This window comes from Hemiscyllium ocellatum, chromosome 21 (assembly GCF_020745735.1).
Source record: "Hemiscyllium ocellatum isolate sHemOce1 chromosome 21, sHemOce1.pat.X.cur, whole genome shotgun sequence".
Lineage (NCBI taxonomy): Eukaryota > Metazoa > Chordata > Chondrichthyes > Orectolobiformes > Hemiscylliidae > Hemiscyllium > Hemiscyllium ocellatum.
Genome location: NC_083421.1, coordinates 17599674 through 17624985, shown reverse-complemented (window position 1 = coordinate 17624985; position 25312 = coordinate 17599674). Strand labels below are relative to the sequence as shown.

The window sequence follows — 25312 nt, the reverse complement described above, 5'->3', positions numbered from 1 at the left end:
GATAGTTCATATAAACGGACATCCGAAGGTGAATGAACCGGAAGTAAGAGGAAATCGACAGGTCAATGAGGTAGCTAAAGAAGCGACACTGAATCCACAAGGAGCAGTGATACATTCCCTAATACCTACAATTTCAGATCTTCGGGGTGCACCATTGTTTACTGCAAAGGGGGAAAAGGGACTAAAAGATTTAGGAGCTGCAAAGACAGCAGATGGAGCAGCCTTATAGTAGTAAATACCCCCCATCAAGGCAGAACTGTGTTAAACCAAAAGGCAGGGAGATGGTTGATGAGGCCATCCTGATGGAAGATGATGACATGGTGTTAGCAACAGACACCTGTCTAAACCCAGCTACCTTCTTATGGAAGGGAGAACACCTAGACAAACGAGAATTAGAACATGACTGTTTTTTTGAGAGCGAGCAGCAGCAGAGGTAAGACGAACCCGGAAGACTGCAGCTAAGGTAAGGCAGTTTTTTTTAAAATTACTTACCGGTAGCAAACAGCGGTGTTTTCCCTTTCACAGAAGGAGCGGGAGCAGCGTGGGAAGTGACGAGGCTCAGAGGGGCAGCCGGGAAGGAAAGCAGTGACCACATATATCAGCAAGGCGGCTAAACCTGAGACTCTACAACTGTAGTGTCTCCCACCCGCCCTCCTCCTCTAACCTAGTTAATAAGGTAAGGTTCATTCTAAACTTCCTCTATTGAATATAAGTTTGTTATTAATTTTATAGCAACGTGAACTAAGCTTTCTACTTTAGTACCGAGTGGGTGTTCAGATAAGTGGGGTATGGATGCTAGGGCAGTTGCTTGCTCCTCCTGCAGAGTGTGGCAGGTGGGAGACATGGCACACATCTCCGCTGGCTACATCTGCGGGAAGTGCACCCAACTCCAGCTCGTTGAAAACCGCATTAGGGAATTGGAGCTGGAGCTGGATGAACTACGGATCATTCGGGAGGCTGAGGGAGTAATTGAGAGGAGTTACTGGGAGTTGGTCACTCCTAAGGCTCAGGACAAGGATAAATGGGTTACAGTTAGGGGGAGGAGAGGGGACAGACAGACAGTGCAGAGATCCCCTGTGGACATTCCCCTCAGCAATAAGTATACCATTTTGGATACTGTGGGGGGGATGACCTACCAGAGGAAAGCCATCGCAGTCAGTTCTCTGGCACTGAGCCTGACACTGTGGCAAAGAAGGGAAGGGGGCAGAATAGAAAAGTACTCGTGGTAGGGGACTCGATAGTTAGGGGAAGCGACAGGAGATTTTGTGGTCAGGATCGGGATTCCCGGAAGGTATGTTGCCCCCCTGGTGCCAGGGTCCGGGACATCTCTGGTCGGGTGTATAAGTTTCTAAAAGGGGAGGGCGAACAGCCAGAAATCTTGTTACATATTGGCGCTAATGATATAGCCAGGAAAAGGGGCGAAGATATAAAAAGTGATTTCAGGGAGTTAGGATGGAAGCTGCAAAGCAGGACAAACAGAGTAGCGTTCTCTAGTTTACTACCGGTGCCACGAGATAGCGAGGTGAGGAACAGGGAGCGGGTGCAGCTTAACACATGGCTGCACAGCTGGTGTAGGAGGGAGGGCTTCAGATATGTAGATAATTGGGATGCCTTCTGGGGAAGGTGGGACCTGTACAAGGAGGACGGGTTGCACCTGAACTGGAAGGGGACCAATGTCCTGGGTGGAAGGTTTGCTCGAGTAGTTCAAGAGGGTTTAAACTAGTATGGCAGGGGGGGTGGGAACCTGAGCTGTATACCAGAGGTGAGAGTTGACGCAGATGAGGCAATAGCAAGAGGTAGACCAGCTAGTGGAAGGATTTTCCTGGCAAGGAACCAAGGGATCAGTTAAAGTGTGTTTGCTTTAACACAAGGAGTATCAGGAATAAAAGCGACGAACTTAGTGCTATGATGTTGTGGCCATAACAGGGACATGGGTTTCTCAGGGGCAGGAATGGTTGCTGGATGTTCGAGGGTTTAGAGTATTTAAAAAGAATAGGGAGGGGGGAAAAAGAGGAGGGGGTGTAGCACTACTAATCAGAGAGGGTGTCACAGCTACAGAAGCTTCCATTGTCGAGGAAGATCTGCCTACCGAGTCAGTATGGGTGGAAATTAGGAACAGCAAGGGAGCAGTCACCTCGGTAGGGGTTTACTACAGGCCCCCCAATAGCAGCAGGGAGATGGAAGAAAACATAGGTCAGCAGATTTTGGAAAAGTGTGGACGTAGTAGGGTTGTTGTAATGGGTGACTTTAACTTCCCCAATATTGAATGGAACCTCCTCCGAGCAGAAGATTTGAATGGAGCTGTTTTTGTAAGGTGTGTTCAGGAGGGTTTCCTAACTCAGTACGTTGACAGGCCGACGAGGGGAGAGGCCATTCTAGACTTAGTGCTCGGAAACGAGCCGGGGCAAGTGTCAGATCTTGTGGTGGGAGAGCATTTTGGTGATAGTGACCACAACTGCCTCACATTCTACATAGCTATGGAGAAGGAGAGGATTAGGCAAAGTGAGAGGATAGTTAATTGGGGAAGAGGAAACTATGATGCGATTAGACATGAGTTAGGAAGCATGGATTGGGAGCAATTGTTCCATGGTAAAGGCACTATAGACATGTGGAGACTGTTTAAGGAACAATTGTTGCAAGTAATGATAAATATGTCTCTCTGAGACAGGCAAGAAGTGGTAAGATAAAGGCACCTTGGATGACAAGAGCAGTGGAGCTTCTCGTCAAAAGGAAGAAGATAGCTTACATAAGGTGGAGGAAGCTAGGGTCAGGCTCAGCTCTACAGGATTACAGGCAGGCAAGGAAGGAGCTTAAAAATGGTCTGAGGAGAGCCAGGAGGGGGCACGAGAAAGGCTTGGCAGAATGGATTAGGGAGAACACAAAAGCATTTTACACCTATATGAGGAATAAGAGAATGGTTAAAGAGTAGGGCCGATCAGGGATAGCATAGGGAACTTGTGTGTGGAGTCTGAGGAGGTAGGGGAAGCCCTAAGTGAGTTTTTTGCTTCTGTCTTTACAAAAGAAACAAACTTTGTAGTGAATGAAACCTTTGAAGAGCTTAGAGGGCTGTACAGGCTAGAATAGATAGAGATAGAGGAAGCTGATGTGCTGAAAATTTTGTCAAACATTAAGACTGACAAGTCGCCAGGCCCGGACCAGATTTGTCCTCGGCTGCTTTGGGAAATGAGAAATGCAATTGCTTCGCCACTTGCGAAGATCTTTGCATCCTCGCTCTCCACTGGAGTCGTACCTGAGGACTGGAGAGAGGCAAATGTAATTCCTCTCTTCAAGAAAGGAAATAGGGAAATCCCCGGTAATTACAGACCAGTCAGTCTCACGTCTGTCGTCGGCAAGGTGTTAGAAAGGATTCTGAGGAATAGGATTTATGATCATCTGGAAGAGCATGGCTTGATTCAATGCAGTCAACACGGCTTTGTGAGGGGAAGGTCATGCCTCACAAACCTTATCGAGTTCTTTGAGGATGTGACTAGAAATGTTGATGAGGGTCGAGCTGTAGATGTGGTGTATATGGACTTCAGCAAGGCATTTGATAAGGTTCCCCATGGTAGGCTCATTCAGAAGGTCAGGAGGAATGGGATACAGGGGAACTTAGCTGTCTGGATACAGAACTGGCTGGCCAACAGAAGACAGCGAGTGGTAGAAGAAGGAAAATATTCTGCCTGGAAGTCAGTGCTGAGTGGTGTTCCACAGGGCTCTGTCCTTGGGCCTCTATTGTTTGTAATTTTTATTAATGACTTGGATGAGGGGATTGAAGGATGGGTCAGCAAGTTTGCAGATGACACAAAGGTTGGAGGTGTCGTTGACAGTATAGAGGGCTGTTGTAGGCTGCAGTGGGACATTGACAGGATGCAGAGAGGGCTGAGAGGTGGCGCTGAGTACAGGATTAAGGATAGGGTTCTTGGCAGTGTGGAGGAACAGAGGGATCTTGGTGTGTAGGTACATAGATCCCTTAAAATGGATTCCTAAGTGGACAGGGTTGTTGAGAAAGCATATGGTGTTTTGACTTTCATTAACAGGGGGATTGAGTTTAAGAGTCGTGAGATCTTGTTGTAGTTCGATAAAACTTTGGTTAAACCGCCCTTGGAATACTGCGTCCAGTTCTGGTCGCCCTATTATAAGAAAGATGTGAATGCTTTGGAGAGAGTACAGAGAAGGTTTACCAGGATGCTGCCTGGACTGGAGGGCTTATCTTATGAAGAGAGGTTGACTGAGCTTGGACGTTTTTCATTGGAGAAAAGGAGGAGGAGAGGGGACCTAATTGAGGTATACAAGATGAGAGGCATAGATAGAGAGGCATAGAGAGCCAGAGACTATTTCCCAGGGCAGAAATGACTAACACGAGGGGTCATAGTTTTAAGCTGGTTGGAGGAAAGTATAGAGGGGATGTCAGAGGCGGGTTCTTTACACAGAGTTGTGAGAGCATGGAATGCATTGCCAGCAGCAGTTGTGGAGGCAGGGTTATTGGGGACATTTAAGAGACTCCTGGACATGCATATGGTCACAGAAATGTGAGGGTGCATACATGAGGATCAGTGGTCGGCACAACATCGTGGGCTGAAGGGCCTGTTTTGTACTGTACTGTTCTATGTTCTATATCATAGAGTATCAAGCCAAAATTAGACAGGACCTGAGAGATCTACCTTCACATGACGGGGATAGATTGATTATCGATGGGTCATTGACAGTAGTGGAAGGAAAAAGACACAATGGACATGCAGTAGTAGGCGGTAACAAAAACCAAACAGTGGAGGCAGACCGGCTGCCGAACACATGGTCAGCCCAGACCTATGAATTGTACGCATTAAATCAAGCTTTAAAACACTTAGAGAATCAGGATGGGACAATTTCCACTGATTCTAACAATGTATAAAATAATAAGGGAAGGGCTCAAAGGAGGAAGGAACCCAGGAGTGAGACCCTTCCAAAGTATACAGGTGGATTACACCCAACTACCCCCAGTGGGAAAACAGAAGTACCTGCTGGTCTTAGTAGACCACTTAACTGGGTGGTGGAAGCTTTCCCAATGTCATTAGCCACCTCAAAAGGAGTGGTGAAAACCCTCTTTGAACATATCATCCCACGATATGGAATCGTGGAAAGTATAGATTCAGCCCAAGGTAGCCACTTTACTTCCAAGATTCTACAAGAAGTAATGGCAGGAATTCCACACCCCTTGGCACTCACCCTCCTCTGGGCGGGTGGAACGAATGAATCAAATCTTTAAGAAGCAATTATCTAAGCTAGTCCTAGAGACTCGATTACCATGGACAAAACGTTTACCTATCGCATTGCTACGCATTAGGACTGTTCCTAGACGTGATATAAGCCTCTTTCCTTATAAGATGATGTTTGGATTACCTTTCTTGGGTGGAAGAGGGGAATTACCAACTGTAAAGTTCAATGATAAGTTTTTAAAGAACTATATTGTGGCACTCGGCTCTTCCTTATCTGTCCTTAGGAAGAAGGGTCTGTTGACCCAGACACCTCCACTTGAGTTTGACAACCGGGTGATTGGGTCCTGATCAAGACCTGGAAAGATACCAAACTACACCCGAGCTGGGAGGGACCATTCCTAACCCTCCTGACTACTGAGACAGCCGTCCGAACTGCTGAGAAATGGTGGAGTCATCACATTCACGTCAAAGGTCCTGTGAACACCCCACTGGCGGAGTGGCACACTCATCCTACAGACAACCCTCCGAAAGTTAAGCTGAGAAAGAGGGAATGAACTAAGATAAAAGACTCTTTTAATGTTTGATGATATATATTGTATTGATTGTAAGGGTTGCATGGACTCACCTCTCCCTGGCTAAAGATTAAGATAGGGTGAGAGGCAGGGTTCAGAGATGGGTGGGTACTGCTATAGTATTATGACGTTAGTAGTACTAACTGTTCAAGGAAGCGGGAAAAATCACTTCAATACACTATGCCAAAATTATGCCAAACAAGAGGGACTTGCCAACTGTTGGGTCTGTGCAGAGGTCCCACACCATGGCGAATCTGGGATCCCCACCTCGGTAATACTGCTCACCAAATCAGAAACGTATGATATACAACAGTTTGACTCGGGCTTAAATAATACAAAGTGGGAATCTGAAAAGAGCAAATATAACTTTGCGGGATGGTTCCCAAGGCCAGCCCTGAAAATCCAGGGTGTTATCTATAACCTTAGAATTTCCCCACCTGTTTCTGTAATCGGAATGACGCCGCACCTTTCCAATTAGGAAAATCATCTTGTATCCAAGATGATACCAACCAAGCCACTGCCATGAACACTCCCCAAGTATTGAACGGGACATATTGGGTATGTGGTCTGAAGGCCTATCCATTTACCCGGGGAAAAATACATTTGTGTGACCGAATGTGTGGAAATAAATGCATGTAATGAAATTGATGAAGCATTGCCTTCAAACAAGAAAGGCTAGAGTGGTTGCTGTTACCTCGCTTATATAGTCCCTCACCTCCGAATAGAAAAACATCAGCCCAACCTAAGAAAGGAGGTGGGGGGGGAAAGACGTAAGACCCGAGAGGTCCCTGAAGGAGTCCGTCTGCTGTGGACACTACTCCCAAACTACAGCACTACAACGGCAGGGGTGGTAACACAGAAACAGGCAGCTGCCCTTGAAAATTTAATTCATGATACCACCGGCACAATGGGAGAAACTCAATCCCAGATACCAGCCATAACCACCGAAATGATAGCAACACGTCTAACAGCTTTACAGCATCGAATGGCTTTAGACTATCTCTTGGCTGAAAAAGGGGGAACCTGTGCTCTGATTGGTAAGGAATGCTACACCTTCATCCCAGACACCTCTTCAATAGTGAAAGATAAGGCAGAAATAGTAGAGAAAAGATAAGCAATATAAGAGAAATTGCAGATGAACTCCGAAAAGATGAAAGATGGGGATGGGGTGACTGGAGACTGACCGGTTGGGGAAAATGGTTAGCTAATTTAGGCATACATGTATTATTAATAATTGTAGGTTTACTGATAGGATTCAATGTGTTAAAATGGATAATGACTAAGCTGGTAATGTCTTTGGGAGGACTACAATACAAGCGCAAGAAAGAGAGAGTAGCAGATTACTCCTGGAGTTTGAAAAAGACAGACTTAGAGGGATAGAAATGGCAAGATTGTGAACCTCTGCACCGTAGAGTGAAAAGAAGGCAGAAAATAAAATTGCAAAAACAACAAATGGTAAAAGAGAAGAAATGGGGGAGTTGTTAGAAATGGGGAAAATATATTTCCCCAGATATAGCAAAAGCATACAGAAAAGGGGTACAACAAGAGAACTATTAACTCTGCAGGTATTTAGGGAAGAGTATCCCTACTTTTCAGTGTATAATTGTGGTTAATTAAATACTAACTCTGTTGTGCAATTATTATCGCAAATAAGTTCTTTTTAAAAATTATGTTTTCAACAAAAAGCTGAGATAACCAAAATGCTTAGGCTGTACAAAATGATACAAGTTAATGAAATGTCCGAGGATGGAATGTACTAGCAGAATTGATATAAAATATTAAACCAGATCTTGATGTACTGTCGACAAAATAATGAGTGTGTCAGCACTTACAGAGAGGAAGGTTGCCAACCTGGGGAAGGGGGCAATGGGCGTGGAGCACAGATGGGCAGAGGCAAAATGTTGAGAGAGATTGGGTAATGCAGGAGTTGGGAGAGGTGACCTCACGCAGCTCAAAAGTATAACTGTGAAGTAGTTTGAATAATCATAACTTCAATTGCTCTCTGCAATTGGGGTCCTTTCTTGCAAGATCGTAGAATAAATTGTCTTGTTTCCAGCTTTGGTGGTCTCGTCTAAATTTTATTGAATTTTGTTTCTAACAACAGGAACCTGGTTGAAACGACATTAAGTACTGCCCACATCTGTACTGTTACCCAGTGTCATAGAGAGACAGGTCCCAACCCAGTACTGTACCGCAGTGTTATAGAGACAGACCTGTCTCCACTAATACTGTATGGTTAGCAAGTTTAATAGAACATAGACCGTTACAGTGCAGTACAGGCCCTCAATGTTGCACTGACCCGTGGAACCGATCTGAAGCCTATCTAACCTACATTGTTTGATTTTCATCCATATCTTTATCCAATGACTATTTAAATGTTCTTAAAGTTAGCAAGTCTGCTACTGTGCAAGCCATGTGTTCCACACCCCTACTATTCTTGACAACTTAAATGTACTTAAACTTGGTGAAGCTACTGCCATTGCAGGCAAAGCATTCCATACCCTTACTACTCTCTGAGTAAAGAAACTACCTCTGACATCTGTCCTATATCTATCACCCCTCAATTTAAAATTATGTCCACTCATACTAGCCATCGCCATCCCCCGAAAAAACCTCTCACTGTCCACCCTATCTAACTCTCTGATTATCTTAATTGAGACATATAAGTCACCTCACCACCTTCTTCTCTCTTACGAAAACAGCCTCAGCTCCCTCAGCCTTTCCTTCTAAGACCTTCCCTCCATACCAGGCAACATCCTAGTAAGTCTCCTCTGCACCCTTTCCAAAGCTTCCACATTCTTCTTGGTGACCAGAACTGTACACAATACTCCAAGTGCGTCCGCCCCAGAGTTTTGTACAGCTGTAGCATAACCTCGTGGTTTCGGAACTCAATCCTTCTATTAATAAAAGCTAAAACACTGTATGCCTTCTTAACAACCCTGCCAACCTGGGTGGCAACTTTCAAGGTGCTGTGTACCTGGACACCTTTTAGATTAGATTACTTACAGTGTGGAAACAGGCCCTTCGGCCCAACAAGTCCACACCGACCCGCCGAAGCGCAACCCACCCATACCCCTACATTTACCTCTTACCTAACACTACGGGCAATTTAGCATGGCCAATTCACCTGACCCGCACATCTTTGGACTGTGGGAGGAAACCGGAGCACCCGGAGGAAACCCACGCAGACACGGGGAGAACGTGCAAACTCCACACAGTCAGTCGCCTGAGTCGGGAATTGAACCCGGGTCTCAGGCGCTGTGAGACAGCAGTGCTAACCACTGTGCCACCGTGCCGCCCATTAGATCTCTCTGCTCATCTACACTACCAAGAATCTTACCATTAGCCCAGTACTTTGGTCAGAATAACTAGAATGCAAAGTGAATCACCTCACACTTGTCTGCATTAAACTCCATTTGCCAGCTCTCAGCCCGGCTCTTCAGCTTATCTATGTCTCTCTGTAACCTACAACTTCCTTCGTCACTATTCACAACTCCACTGATCTTCGTGTCGTCTGCAAATTTACTAACCCACCCTTCTACGCCCTCATTCAGGTCGTTCATAAAAATGACGAACAACAGTGGACCCTTGCGGTACACCACTAGTAACTGGACTCCAGGATGAATATTTCCCATCAACCACCATCTTCTGTCTTCTTTCAGCAAGCCAATTACTGATCCAAACTGCTATATCTCCCACAATCCCAATCTCCCACATTTTGTACAATAGCTTACTGTGGGGAACCTTATCAAACGCCTTGCTGAAATCCATATACACCACATCAACTGGTTTACTCTCATCTATCTGTTTGGTCACCTTCTCAAATAACTCAATAAGGTTTGTTTGGCATGACCCACCCTTCACAAAACCGTGCTGACTATACCTAATCAAATTTTCTTTTCTAGATGAATATAAATCCCATCTCTTATAACCTTTACCAACACTTTACCCACCACCAAAGTAAGGCTCACTGGTCTATAATTACCAGGGTTGTCTCTACTCCCCTTCTTGAACAGGGAAACTACATTTGCTATCCTCCAGTCTTCTGGCACTATTCCTGTTGACAATGACGATTTAAAGATCAATGCCAAAGGCTCGGCAATGTCCTCCGTGGCATCCCAGAGGATCCTAGGATAAATCCCACCCTGCCCAGGGGACTTATCTATTTTCACACTCTGCAGGATTTCTAATACCTCTTCCTTGTAAACCTCAATCATACCTAGTCTAGTAGCCTGTATCTCAGTATACTCCTCGACAACATTGTCACTTTCTAGAGTGAATACTGTCAAAAAATATTCATTAAGTGCTTCCCCTATCTCCTCTGACTCCACAACTTCCCACTACTATCCTTGATTGGCCCTAATCTTACTGTCATCATTCTTTTATTCCTTAAATACCTATAGAAAGCCTTAGGGTTTACCCTGGTCCTATCCGCCAACAACTTCTCATGTCTCCTCCTGGCTCTTCTGAGCTCTCTCTTTAGGTCTTTCCTGGCTCCCTTGTAATCCTCAAGCGCTTTAACTGAGCCTTCACATCTCATCCTAACATAAGCCTCCTTCTTCCTCTTGACTAGAGATTTCACTTCCTTCGTAAACCACGGCTCCCGCTCTCTACAGCCTCTTCCCTGCCTGACAGGTACATACTTATCTAGGTCACACAGGAGCTTTTCCTTGAATAAGCTCCACATTTCTAATGTGCCCATCCCCTGCAGTTTCCTTCCCCATCCTATGCTTCCTAAATCTTGCCTAATCGCATCGTAATTGCCTTTCCCCCAGCTGTAACTCTTGCCCAGTGGTATACACCTATCCCTTTCTATCACTAAAGTAAACATAACAGAATTGTGATCGCTATCACCAAAGTGCTCACCTACTTCCAAGTCTAACACCTGGCCGGGCTCATTACCCAGTACCAAATCTAATGTGGCCTCGCCCCTTGTTGGCCTGTCTACGTACTGTGTCAGGAAGCCCTCCTGCACACTGGACAAAAACTGACCCATCTATAGTATTCGTACTGTAGTGTTCCCAGTCAATATTTGGTTAAGTTGAAGTCCCCCATGACAACCACCCTGTCTCTCTCACTCCAATCGAGAATCATCTTTGCTATCCTTTCCTCTACATCTCTGGAAGTATTCGGAGGCCTACAGAAAACTCCCAACAGGGTGACCTCTCCTTTCCTGTTTCTAACCTCAGCCTATACTACCTCAGTTGATGAGTCTCCAAACATCCTTTCTGCAACTGTAATACTGTCCTTGACCAACAATGCCACACCTCCCCCTCTTTTACCATCTTCTCTGTTCTTACTGAAACATCTAAATCCTGAAACCTGCAACAACCGTTCCTGTCCCTGCTCTATCCATGTCTCCGAAATGGCCACAACATCGAAGTCCCAGGTACCAACCCATGCTGCAAGTTCACCCACCTTATTCCGGATGCTCCTGGCGTTAAAGTAGACACACTTCAAACCAACTTCTTGCTTGCCAGTGCCATCTTTGTCCGTGAAACTTGATTTCGGCCCTCCCTACTCTCAACCTTTTCTATACTCAAACTACAGTTTTGGTTCCCATCCCCCCCCCCTGCTGGATTAGTTTAAACCCACCCCAATAGCCTTAGCGAATCCCCCCACCCACCCCTGGATATTAGTACCCCTCCGGTTCAGATGAAGACCATCCTGCTTGTAGAGGTCCCACCTACCCCAGAAAGAGCCCCAATTATCCAAGAATCCAAAACCTTCCCTCCTGCACCATCCCTGTAGCTATGTGTTCAGCTCCCCTCTCTCCCTATTCCTTGCCTCACTAGCACATGGCACGGGCAACAAACCAGAGACAACAACTCTGTTCGTCCTAGCTCTAAGCTTCCATCCTAGCTCCCTGAATTTCTGCCTTAAATCCCCATCTCTCTTCCTACCTATGTCGTTGGTGCCTATGTGGACCATGACTTGGGGCTGCTCCCCCTCCCCTGCAAGATCCCAAAAACACAATCTGAGACATCACGAACTCTGGCACCTGGGAGGCAACACACCAACCGTGAGTCTCTCTTGTCCCCACAGAGCCTCCTATCTGTCCCCCTAACTATGGATTCCCCAATAACTACTGTTCTGCTCCTCTTCCCCCTTCCCTTCTGAGCAGCAGGGACAGATTCTGTGCCAGAGCCCTGTACCCCACTGCTTTCCTCTGATAAGTACCCCTCCCCCCTAACAGTATCCAAGATGGTATACTAGTTGTTGAGGGGAATGGCCACAGGGGATCCCTGCACAGCCTGCCGGTTCCCTTTCCGTGCCCTGACTGTAACCCATCTACCTTTTTCTTGTACCTTAGGAGTGACTACCTCCCTGTAACTCCTTTCAATAACTCCCTCTGCCTCCCGAATGATCCGAAGTTCATCCAGCTCCAGTTCCCTAACACGGTTGACAGACTAATACGACAGACTAATCTCCATTAGTACTGTACCCCAATGTTTCACAGTAACAGACTTGTCACAACCAGTAATGTACTCCAGTGTAACCCAGAGACAGATTATCCCCACAAATACTGTCCCCATTGTTATAGTGACAGAGTTGCCCCACCAGTATTATAATCCAGTGTTATAAAGTGACAGACCTCTGCCCCCTAGTAATGCATCCCAGTGTTATACAGTGACAAATCTGTCTCCCAATACTGTACCCTGGTGTTATGCTGCAACAGATCTGTCCGTGGGGCAGCATGGTGGCTCAGTGGTTAGCACTGCTGCCTCATAGCGCCAGGGATCCAGGTTCGATTCCAGCCTCAGGTGACTGTGTGGAGTTTGCACCTTCTCCCTGTGTCTGCGTGGGTTTCCTCCGGGTGCTCTGGTTTCCTCCCATAATCCAAAGATGAGCAAGTCAGGTGAATTGGCCATGCTAAATTGCCCATAGCGTTAGGTGCATTAGTCAGAGAGAAATATGGGTGGGTTACTCTCTGGAGGGTCAGTGTGGACATGTTGGGCCAAATGACTTGTTTCCACACTGGAAAGAATCTAAACTAATATCACCCTTAGGCCCCAGTGTTATATCTGTCTCCTCCAGTACTGCAGAGTCCTGTTTGGAGAGCAAGTGATCTATACCCCAGTTCCTGAGTTATCATCAGTTTGACTGCATCGACAGTGAGACTTCCACCAGCCCATGGTTACAATGCACTGATCCCAGAGACTGGAGTAGACACCTCCCTCTAGTGGCTGTAGTTTATATTCCTGGTTGCCTGAGATTACACAAACACACTGCTGCAACTGTACAGAACATTATTCCAAGCCATTCAGATCATAAGAACTGTGAGGAAGGTGAAATCAAACACACTGAGTTACCCAACAGAATACAGCACTGCAGGGTTTCTCAGTGACTGTGAGTAAGTGGGCTGCAGCACAGCTCTCGTTAACAAACTGATAGGTCCAAAGGAGATCAGTGGATAGAGAATAAATACAGAGCCAGTCTGGACAGGAGTGAGAATCACAAGACAAACATGTAAAAGCATTTTCAGGAAGATTGAGAGAAGAAAAGGAGAGATGAAAACAAGATTAACAAATGATCATAGACAGTGTAAAAGAACAGAAACTGAAAACAGTGCAGAAACATGCAGTGCAAAGGAATGTACAGGTACACATGCATGTACTTGTGGCACAGAAACTCACAAGGAAACATTCACATTTGAAGATAAGCGCACAATTCCTCAAACCTACATGTACACATTCCTCAGATTATAAACAGATTGCAGTGTGATATTAGCAGATTTGTGTGTCAGTTTGTTCACTGTGGCCTGGAGCTTCCAAACAGTGACAAATATGCTCAGATCTAGTCTGCTTGAAGCTTGTCCTGTCTTGTCCCTGCTGCACATTTACTGATTCTCCTCAGCCCAGCTTTCCTAGAAATGCAGAGTACGTCAATGGCCTCAGGGAATTCAACCACAGCGCAGTGCTGTTGGTGCAGGCAGGATCGATCCCCTTTTTATGACACTCACTGACAACTAGATAGTTTAAGTCCAGTGTAATGTTAGTGAAGGAGTGAGGTGGCGGCTGGGCAGGTTTTATTTATTTGTTAATGGAATGTGGGTATTGCTGATGAGGCCAAGATTAATTGTCCAGAGGGCAGTAAAGAGTTAGTATATTTCTGTGGGTCTGGAGTCATGTGTAAGCCAGATGAGGCTAGGGCAGCATTTTCCTTTCCTAAAGATTCTTGTAATAAAAAAAAATTGGAATTAAGTAAAAACTAGCCAGATGATGACAATGTAATTCATCTGGTTCACTCACGTTCCCTAAATACAGAAGGAAACATCAGTGAGCCAGATGTGTTCATTGTTATTATTTAGCTAGTTTTATTTAATTCCAGATTTTATTTATCGAATTCAAATTTCACCACCTTTCACGGTCAAACCCATGTCTGCTGGGTTTCGGGATTACTGGTCTCGTGACATTACCAGGTTGGCAGGGGGTAGATGAGAAGGGTGTTGGCTGAGAGGAAGGTCAGTTCTAAAGTTGCCCAAAAGTTGAACTGATCTTTTTCAAACAGTGTGAGACAAGTGGACTGACAGATTGCTGAAGGATAAGGCAATGGTAAACCACTGGGAGGCACTACACAGTGAGATCCTTGGTACAAAGCAGACATCTCCCCTGCAGACATAAAATGGGACCGTCAAATCTAGATGTCTAGAGAAATGCAGGGGAAGGTAAAACAGAAAAAGAAAGTGTATGCTAGTCACACATAACACTGCAGTTAACCTAGAGGAGTGCAGAAAGTGCAGGGATCAAGTGGGAAAAGAAATATATTTTTTTTCCCTGTTTTTGATTTCCTTATCTACTGGTAAAACATCTTTGGGTTTTCCTTTATCTTGCTAAAGAACAAGAGGAGAGTTCAGGAAAGAGTGGCACCTATCAGAGATGAAGAAAGGAACGTGTGTGAAGATACAGAGATATGGGAAGAATTTTAGATTAATTTTTTGTCTCTGGATTCACAAAGGAAAGAGATGATGGAGATATAGTAATGCAAGAGGAACAGTGTAAAATATTGGACAAAATAATCATGATGAGGGAAGAAGTGTTGCAGGAATTAGAATCCTTGAGAGTGGAAAGTTGCCGGGGCTTGGTGGATTATTCACTATGATGTCGAGGGAGGACTGGGAGGAAATTGGAAAAGACATCTGGGTGTCTGTGGGTCAGCATGGACAAGATAGGCTGGATAGGCCCCTTCATGCTCTATCATTTCTATGGTTCAATGATACTCGTGACTGATCTGAACCCCGAAATACCATCAACTCATTAACTTTTAATTCCACAATGTGCTTTTGAAAAGTGATGTGCCACATCTGAAAAATGACTGCAGATGTAAATTTAGTCACTGTTTGGAGAAATCCTGTTTGAATTTGTAGAATGCTGTACCTATAGATTGTTGGAAAAAACCTTAGAGAGAATAAAAGGAAGAGAGAACGAAGGAAGTGACTACCTACCCCCTCTGCAAGTCACCCCTGCAGAGTTTTTCTGGTTTGGCTTTCCAGGACTATACAAAGCAGGGGTTACAAACTACCTGCAATGCTAATCTGTGTGTGTTAATGGCCTGATGTTCTATTGCGTGGACTAGTGTGCTGTGGGCTTCACAGCTTTAAGAATAGCCATTTAAACACCCCTGCATTGTTGGTAAAAGGAAAAGGAAAATATTGTCTCACTCTGCCACTACAAACAGGAATTAGGACAAAAAAAGTCTCAATCAATCTACCAACCAACCAAACCACATGGTCTGTGAGGAGCTGTAGCTGGTCCCACTTGCTGCAGACATAGTTGTCAGAGACACTAGACTGGTCTCTATCTCCCACATCTGGCAGGAGTATACAACTTCCTAACTGCCATCTCTGACCCTCCACAATTAGACAAAGAATGAAATCTTACGTTACCTCATTGCTGATCGCCCTCTTCACCAAAGCCCACACTTTAACCTCTATCAGCATTTCAACAACAAAGGAGCCCTTCTCAAAATGGCCACTTCACTAGAGCTTGCCTCCCTTTCACTTGCCCCAGAGGTGGCCGAGGACTCCTCTTAGAAACCTCCTCAGTGGCTTCTCAGCAGTGCCCTATTAGATGCCCTTGCACCGCTAACACCAGTTCCTCTGCACTCCCCTCCTTGGTTGAGTGACTGAGCCAAGTCCTCCCAGAATTCTCCTCCCTCACTGATCAGCAGCACCCTCAATGAACTGTGGCAGTTCTGGAAGACAACTCATTCTCACCTTTTCAGGGGTAATCAGCATGGGCAACCCAGCCAGCAACACCCTTATCATGTGAATGAGTAAATAAGGCACAAAATGGAAATGTGTGAAAATGACACTTTGATAAAGTCAAGTAAAATTCAAGTTGTGAGTTTAAAGTATATCTCCTATCCAAAATTGTATCCACACCAAAGTAGTGAGACTTTTTTTTTAGATTAGATTTACAGTGTGGAAACAGGCCCTTCGGCCCAACAAGTCCACACCGACCCGCCGAAGCGAAACCCACCCATACCCTTACATTTACCCCTTACCTAACACTACGGGCAATTTAGCATGGCCAATTCACCTGACCCGCACATCTTTGGACTGTGGGAGGAAACCGGAGCACCCGGAGGAAACCCACGCAGACACAGGGAGAACGTGCAAACTCCACAGAGTCAGTCGCCTGAGTCGGGAATTGAACCCGGGTCTCAGGCGCTGTGAGGCAGCAGTGCTAACCACTGTGCCACCGTGCCGCCCAAAATTCTTGAATAGTTGTTTTTCACACAGTATGGAGGTGTCTTCCACAGCTCAACGATTTGGAATTAAGTATCGAGAGAGAAAATTCAAAGTTTGCAGATATTACAAATCTTGGAAATATTATAATCAATGAGAAGGATGGCAATAAATTTCTGTGAAACAGGCTGGTGAACTGGGCATTTAGCGGATGAAACTTAATGCATTGAAGCAGAAATAATTTGACGGAAAGCATAAGGAGACGCAATATGAAACATACAATTCTAAAGATATAGAATCAAAGAAACCTGGGCATGTTGAGTTTTAAATGGGGCAGGACAGATTGAAAAGGCTGTTGAAAGTGCAGATGGTCTTACTGAGAGAGGCACAGAATGTAAAAACAAGGAGATAATGCTCAGCCTTGATGAAATCTGATCGAGTTACAGCTGGGGATTATGTCAGTTACAGACCCCTCACTTAAAGGTACGGTATACACCTTCAACTTCACAACATTACCATCCTTCTAAAGAGAGAGGGAATGCTGTTATGCACTGAGAGCATGTTCTTCGTGTCCTCCACTGTGAAGACAGATACAAAATACCTGCTCAATGCCTCGGCCATTTCATCACATCCTGTAACTAAATGCCCTTTCTCATCCACTAAAAGACCACTTTAGTCACTCTTTTTTGTTTTATATATTTACTTTCTCACACATACATGCAGTGGCTGATATACATAGTTGCTCACAAATGCACATACTCAAATATACAATCACCTGCACATACACACGCTGTCACATACATCCAGTTGCTTGCAACCCCACGCACTCACTCATGTACACAAACTCAAGTCCATTCACTCATGTACACCAACAGCAGCAGCTTGTCATACACTACGGAAATGGTGTTCCCTATTCCTTGTGTATCTTGTGAATTGTCTTGATTAGTACAAGATAGAAAGCTTTGACTGGATGTGTGTTTTTCCAGCAATACTCTGTAGAATACTTGCTTATTCTATCATACTTTCCCTCTCTCTAAAGCTCTCTATTAAATTTGCTTCCCCGACCATTCTCACTTGAGATCTCGATGATACTCACCGCTTCCATGCTTTCTGTGTCTCCCTGTCAGGCTCTGCAAAGCCCAATGCTCTCTCTGACACAGTCACTTTTTTTTTAGATTAGATTAGACTTACAGTGTGGAAACAGGCCCTTCGGCCCAACAAGTCCACACCGACACGCCGAAGTGCAACCCACCCATACCCCTACATTTACCCCTTACCTAACACTACGGGCAATTTAGCTTGGCCAATTCACCTGACCCACACATCTTTGCGACTGTGGGAGGAAACCGGAGCACCCGGAGGAAACCCACGCAGACACGGGGAGAACGTGCAAACTCCACACAGTCAGTCGCCTGAGTCGGGAATTGAACCCGGGTTTACAGGCGCTGTGAGGCAGCAGTGCTAACCACTGTGCCACCGTGCCGCACACAGAGACTTGTTAAGTCTCTGTCACGCTCATTTGCACACTCTGAATTCCTACATTTGGCATCTGAGAGACACAGTAATATACTACTCCTGTCAACGTACTGGCTTCAATTTGAAAGCAGGTTAGGTTTAAAAGGATGACGGTGGCAAAGTGCTAATGTGTACTTACTTGGTAGGCCTTGTTTAACCACAACACTGAGCAGGACGTCATATTCCCAATCCAGTGTAGATTCCCAGAGATCAGATGTGTTTCATTTAACCAACAACCAAAGACATCATAGGGTTTATTCCTCACTCTGGACAGCAAGGTGAAGTCATCTGAAAGGAGAGATTACCCAGAGCAGGTGAAATTAATATTGCTTACAGACTCAAACAATGTCACAACAAGGAAGACACAGGGAAAGGGCTGTTTCATTCCCTAACTTCTCACAAATGTTTTTCCCTTTTTCTCTACAAATGTTTCCTTTTCAAACATTTTTCCAGCTACGTTACAAAGATTATTCCTGAATCTCCTTCATTTGAGGCAATGCATTCCAGCTGCAAACTTTGAATAACTTTCAGAAACTTCTGCAATATATTTCAGAAGTTTTCACTGCAGAGAGCAGCGCGAGCTGGGCGGAAGTGAGGTTGGAGCGCAGAGCTGGTCGGGAAGGTAAGTGATTGATTTATAAAGTTATTTAAATATTTATTGATATTTAACGAGTTAGGGAACTGGAACTGGAGTTGGATGAACTGAGGATTATTCGAGAGGCTGATTGATAGAAACTACAGGGACATAGTTACGCCAGAGAACAGAGGGAACTGGGTAACAGTTAGAGGTGGGAAGGGGAAGAAGCAGGCAGTGCGGGGTTCCCCTGTGGTCGTTCCCCTAAACAATAAGTATACAGCTTTGGAAACTGTTGGGGGGGACAGCCTTGCAGGTGTAAGCTGCAGTGACGGGGTCTGTGGCGTGAGGTCTGGCTCTGAGACTCAGAAGGGAAAGGGGGAGAGGAGGAGAGCGCTAGTTATAGGAGACTCTCTAGTTAGAGGGACAGACAGGCGGTTCTGTGGACATGGGCGAGACTCTCGGATGGTTTGTTGCCTCCCGGGTGCCAGGTCCGTGATGTCTCGGACCGTGTCTTCAGAATCCTTAAGGGGGAGGGTGTGCAGCCAGAAGTCGTGGTACACATTGGCACCAACGACATAGGTAGGAAGAGGGGTGGGGACGTCATTCAAGAGATCAGGGAGTTAGGCTGGAAGCTAAAAGCTAGGACAGACAGAGTCGTCATCTCTGGGTTGTTGCCGGTGCCACGTGACAGTGAGGCAAGGAATAGGGAGAGAGTGCAGTTGAACACGTGGCTGCAAGGATGGTGTAGGAGGGAGGGCTTCAGGTATTTGGACAATTGGACTGCATTCTGGAGAAGGTGGGACCTGTACAAACAGGACGGGTTGCACCTGAACCAGAAGGGCACCAATATCCTGGGGGGTAGGTTTGCTAGCACTCTTCGGGGGGGGTTTAAACTAATTTGGCAGGGGGATGGGATCCGGACTTGTAGTCCAGCAAGTAAGCTAGCTGTTTGTCAGGATGTCCAAGAATGTAGGGAGGCTGTGGAGAAGGTAGCACTGACAGGGAATACTTGCGGACACAGAGATGGACTCAAGTGCGTATACTTCAACGCAAGGAGTATCAGAAATAAGGTGGGTAAACTTAAGGCGTGGATCGGTATCTGGGACAACGATGTTGTGGCCATCACGGAAACGTGGATAGATGAGGGACAGGAATGGTTGTTGGAGGTTCCTGGTTACAGATGTTTCAGTAAGATTAGGGAGGGTGGTAAAAAAGGAGGGGGGGTGGCATTGCTAATTAGAAATGGTATAATGGCTGCAGAAAGGAAGTTTGAGGGGGATCTGCCTTTGGAGGTAGTATGGGCTGAAGTCAGAAATAGGAAAGGTGCAGTCACCTTGTTGGGTGTTTACTATAGGCCCCCCAATAGCAGCAGAGATGTGGAGAAACAGATTGGGAAACAGATTTTGGAAAGGTGCAGAAGTCACAGGGTCGTAGTCATGGGCGACTTCAACTTCCCAAATATTGATTGGAAGCTCTTTAGATCAAGTAGATTGGATGGGGCGGTGTTTGTGCAGTGTGTCCAGGAAGCTTTTCTAACTCAGTATGTAGACTGTCCAACCAGAGGGGAGGCCATATTGGATTTGGTACTCGGTAATGAGCCGGGACAAGTGATGGGCTTGTTAGTGGGTGAACATTTTGGTGATGGTGACCACAATTCTGTGACTTTCACCTTGGTTATGGAGAGAGATAGGTGCGCACAACAGGGTAGATTTTACAATTGGGGGAAGGAAAATTACGATGCTGTAAGACAGGATTTGAGGAGCATAAGTTGTGAGCATAGGCTGTCAGGGAAGGATGTGGTGGAAATGTGGAACCTTTTCAAGGAGCAGATACGACGTGTCCTTGATATGTATGTACCTATCAGGCAGGAAAGAAATGGTCGTGTGAGGGAGCCTTGGTTGATGAGGGAGGTTGAATGTCTAGTAAAGAGGAAGAAGGAGGCTTACATAAGGTTGAGGAAACAGGGTTCGGACAGGGCAGTGGAGGGATACAGGATAGCCAGAAGGGACCTGAAGAAAGGGATTAGGAGAGCTAAGAGAGGGCATGAAAAATCCTTGGCGGATAGGATCAAGAATAACCCCAAGGCATTTTATGCGTATGTGAGAAACATGAGAATGACGAGAACGAGGGTAGGTCCCATCAAGGACAGTAGTGGGAGATTGTGTATTGAGTCGGAAGAGATAGGAGAGGTCTTGAATGAGTACTTTTCTTCAGTATTTACGAACGAGAGGGACCATATTGTTGAAGGGGAGAATGTGAAACGGACTGGTAAGCTAGAAGAGATACTTGTTAGGAAGGAAGATGTGTTGGACATTTTGAGCAACTTGAGGATAGACAAGTCCCCCGGGCCTGACGGGATATATCCTAGGATTATGTGGGAAGCAAGAGAGGAAATTGCAGTACCGTTGGCAATGATCTTTTCGTCTTCACTGTCAACGGGGGTGGTACCAGGGGACTGGAGAGTAGCGAATGTTGTGCCCCTGTTCAAAAAAGGGAATAGGGATAACCCCGGGAACTACAGGCCAGTTAGTCTTACTTCTGTGGTAGGCAATGTAATGGAAAGGGTACTGAGGGATAGGATTTATGAGTATCTGGAAAGACACTGCTTGATTAGGGACAGCCAGCACGGATTTGTGAAGGGTAGGTCTTGCCTTACAAGTCTTATTGAATTCTTTGAGGAGGTGACCAAGCATGTGGATGAGGTTAGAGCAGTAGATGTGGTGTACATGGATTTTAGCAAGGCATTTGATAAGATTCCCCATGGTAGGCTTATGCGGAAAGTCAGGAGGCATGGGATAGAGGGAAATTTGGCCAATTGGATAGAAAACTGGCTAACCGGTCGAAGTCAGAGAGTGGTGGTAGATGGTAAATATTCAGCCTGGAGCCCAGTTACAAGTGGAGTTCCGCAGGGATCAGTTCTGGATCCTCTGCTGTTTGTAATTTTTATTCATGACTTGGATGAGCGAGTCGAAGGGTGGGTCAGTAAATTTGCAGATGATACGAAGATTGGTGGAGTTGTGGACAGTGAGGAGGGCTGTTGTTGGCTGCAAAGGGACTTAGATATGATGCAGAGCTGGGCTGAGGAGTGGCAGATGGAGTTCAACCCTGCCAAGTGTGAGGTTGTCCATTTTGGAAGAACAAATAAGAATGCGGAATACAGGGTTAACGGTAGGGTTCTTAGTCAGGTGGAGGAACAGAGGGATCTTGGGGTCTATGTACATAGATCTTTGAAAGTTGCCACTCAGGTGGATAGAGCTTGTAAGAAGGCCTGTGGTGTATTAGCGTTCATTAGCAGAGGGATTGAATTCAAGAGTCGTGAAGTGATGTTGCAGCTGTATAGGACCTTGGTAAGGCCACATTTGGAGTACTGTGTGCAGTTCTGGTCGCCTCACTATAGGAAAGATGTGGAAGCTTTGGAGAGGGTGCAGAGAAGATTTACCAGGATGTTGCCTGGAATGGAGAATAGGTCATACGAGGATAGGTTGAGAGTTCTCGGCCTTTTCTCGTTGGAACGGCGAAGGATGAGGGGTGACTTGATAGAGGTTTATAAGATTATCAGAGGAATAGATAGAGTAGACAGTCAGAAACTTTTTCCCCGGGTACAACAGAGTGTTACAAGGGGACATAAATTTAAGGTGAAGGGTGGAAGGTATAGGGGAGATGTCAGGGGTGGGTTCTTTACCCAGAGAGTGGTGGGGGCATGGAATGCGCTGCCCGTGGGAGTGGCAGAGTCAGAATCATTGGCGACCTTTAAGCGGCAATTGGATAGGTACATGGATGGGTGCTTAATCTAGGTTAGATGTTCGGCACAACATCGTGGGCCGAAGGGCCTGTTCTGTGCTGTATTGTTGTATGTTCTATGTTCTATTTCACATTTAACATTTCTTGGATGACTTCAGTTTTGAAGGATTGCAGAAAAAGGACTTTAATATCCATTAAACTTGAAATAAAGATCCAAATTAGGAAGGCCAATTGTGATTTTTATGCTCAAGTCTGGAGTGAGTCTTAAACCCCCAACCTCCAAAGTGACAGTTTTCTGAACTGAGTCAAAGCTGATACATACAGCTATAATTACTGAATCCTCATGTTTTTTCAAATGCCATTTAATATTTTTCTTCGATTGATCTGTTCTTTTAGTGTCCATCTCTGAGTGACCTGGAGAAGTTAGTGGTGAGCTACCTTCTTAAACTGCTGCAGTCTAAATGAATCCCTAACACTGACTTTCGTCTGACTGTTGGCAGTTGTTGAGTTTCTCCCTCTCACTTCATGTTGAACAGGGTTTAACACTTGGAGTTTTCCGGTTCCCCAGCACTAAACCCAAATCCAAAGAAGATTATGGTCAGACTCTCAGCAGTTACCGCCCTGACTTTATGGAATTGAGGCAGAGGACTAGCCGTGGTCATATTGTTTACAGGAGCAGACCAGAGGGGCTGAATGGCCTCCTCCTGCTCCTAATTCAAACATTCTGAACTCCCATCAGCAAACTAAGATGTTGTCATCTGGACTTGGTCTAATCTCAACTTTCAGTAGTGCCTGATCTTTACCATATTTCGTTTCTTGATGACCTACTCTTAAACTGCGGAGTCCAACTGCCCCCTGCTGCAATTTCTTTCTCTTACTGATTCTTCTTTCCTTTATTCTTATACTACAATCAAAATACAAACAAAGTGTGTTTTGAACAAGTAATATGGGGCGGCACAGTGGCTCAGTGATTAGCACTGCTGCCTCAGAGCGCCAGGGACTCAGGCTCAATCCCAGCCTCAGGTGACTGTCTGTGTGGAGTTTGCACATTCTCACCGTGCCTGCGTGGCTTTCCTCCCACAGTCCAAAAGATGTGCAAGTCAGGTGAATTGGCCATGCTGGAATGCCCAAAGTGTTCACGGATGTGCAGGTTAGGTGTATTAGTCAGGGGAACAAAGGATAATAGGGTAGGAGAATGGGTCTGGATGGGTTACTCTTTGGAGGGTCTGTGTGGACATGTTGGGCCGAAGGGCCTGTTTCCACACTGTAGGGATTCTGTGGATATTACCAATCAAATTACATCAAACACAGCACCGTATACTTGCCTTCAAATAAAAGTTTAGGATCTAGGCTATCTCCTTGATCTATTTGAACAGAGCTTGGTCTGGTCCATGACACTGCCTAAAAGCTTCTTAAACATTGTGCATAAGTATATAAAAGATTCTTGCACTCCATGTCACCCTGGTACTGTACCCCAGTGTTATGCAGTGACAGACCCGTCCTCACCAGTACTGTACCCCAGAGTTATACAGTAACAGACCTGTCCCCACCAGTACTGTACCCCAATGTTATACAGTGACAGACCTGTCCCCACCAGTACTGTGCCTCAGTGTTATACAGTGACAGACCTGTCCCCACCAGTACTGTGCCTCAGTGTTATACAGTGACAGACCTGTCCCCGCCAGTACTGTACACCAATGTTATACAGTGACAGACCTGTCCCCGCCAGTACTGTACCCCAGTGTTATACAGTGACAGACCTGTCCCCACCAGTACTGTACCCCAGTGTTATACAGTGACAGACGTGTTCCCACCAGTACAGCAACCCAGTGTTATACAGTGACAGTCCTGTTCCTACCGGTACTGTACCCCAGTGTTATACTGTAACAGACCTGCCCCCACCAGAACTGGACCCCAGTCTTATACAATGACAGACCTGTGCCCACCAGTACTGTACCCCAGTGTTATACACCGACAGACCTGCCCCCACCAATACTGTACCCCAATGTTACACTGAGACATAGGGTTCCCACCAGTACTGTACTCCAGTGTTATATAGCGACAGGCCTGTCCCCACCAGTATGGTACCCCAGTGTTATACAGTGACAGTCCTGTCCCCAGCAGTACTGTACCCCAGTGTTATACAGAGACAGACCTGTCCCCACCAGCCCTGTACCCCAGTGTTATACAGTGACAGACCTGTCCCTACCAGTACGGTACCCCAGTGTTATACAGTAACAGACCTGTCCCCACCAGTACTGTATCCCAGTGTTATACACCGACAGACCTGTCCCCACCAGTACTGTACCCCAGTGTTATACACCGACAGACCTGCCCCCCACCAGTACTGTACCCCAGTGTTGTACAGTAACAGATCTGTCCCCACCAGTACTGTACCCCAGTGTTATACAGTGGCAGTCCTGTCCCCACCAGTACTGTACCCCAGTGTTATACTGTAACAGACCTGTTCCCACCAGTACTGTACCCCAGTATTATACAGTGACAGACCTGTCCCCACCAGTACTGTACACCAATGTTATACAGTGGCAGACCTGTCCCCACGAGTACTCTACCCCAGTGTTATACAGTAACAGACCTGTCCCCACCAGTACTGCACCCAGTGTTATACAGTGACAGACCTGTCCCCACCAGTACTGTACCCCAGTGCTATACACCGACAGACCTGCCCCCACCAGTACTGTACCCCAGTGTTGTACAGTAACAGATCTGTCCCCACCAGTACTATACCCCAGTGTAATACAGGGACAGACCTGTGCCCACCAGTACTGTACCCCAGTGTTATACACCGACACACCTGCCCCCACCAATACTGTACCCCAGTGTTATATAGCGACAGGCCTGTCCCCACCAGTACGTTACCCAGTGTTAAACAGTAATAGACCTGTCCCCACCACATGACCATTAGATATACGAGCAGAATTAGGTCATTTAGGCCATCACATTTACTCTGCCATTTGATCATGGCGGATATGTTTCTCAACCCAATTCTCCTGCCTTTTTC

At 45.9% G+C, this 25312-nt stretch overlaps 1 protein-coding gene and 1 long non-coding RNA gene across 3 annotated transcripts in view; one reads left to right on the top strand and one right to left on the bottom strand.

Annotated features, from left to right (window-relative positions):
- The window catches only part of fbxw5 (F-box and WD repeat domain containing 5), a 185912-nt gene that overhangs the window by 11332 nt on the left and 149268 nt on the right, over positions 1-25312 (bottom strand). For both annotated transcript variants that reach the window (XM_060841241.1, XM_060841242.1), the window contains exon 5: positions 18112-18260. In XM_060841241.1, the coding sequence (XP_060697224.1) occupies positions 18112-18260 (149 nt within the window). The remainder of the gene's footprint in view (positions 1-18111; positions 18261-25312) is intronic.
- LOC132826003 (uncharacterized) lies at positions 355-5710 on the top strand. The gene is made up of 3 exons (XR_009645845.1): positions 355-433; positions 526-676; positions 5480-5710. It is a non-coding gene; the product is annotated as an uncharacterized LOC132826003 (long non-coding RNA).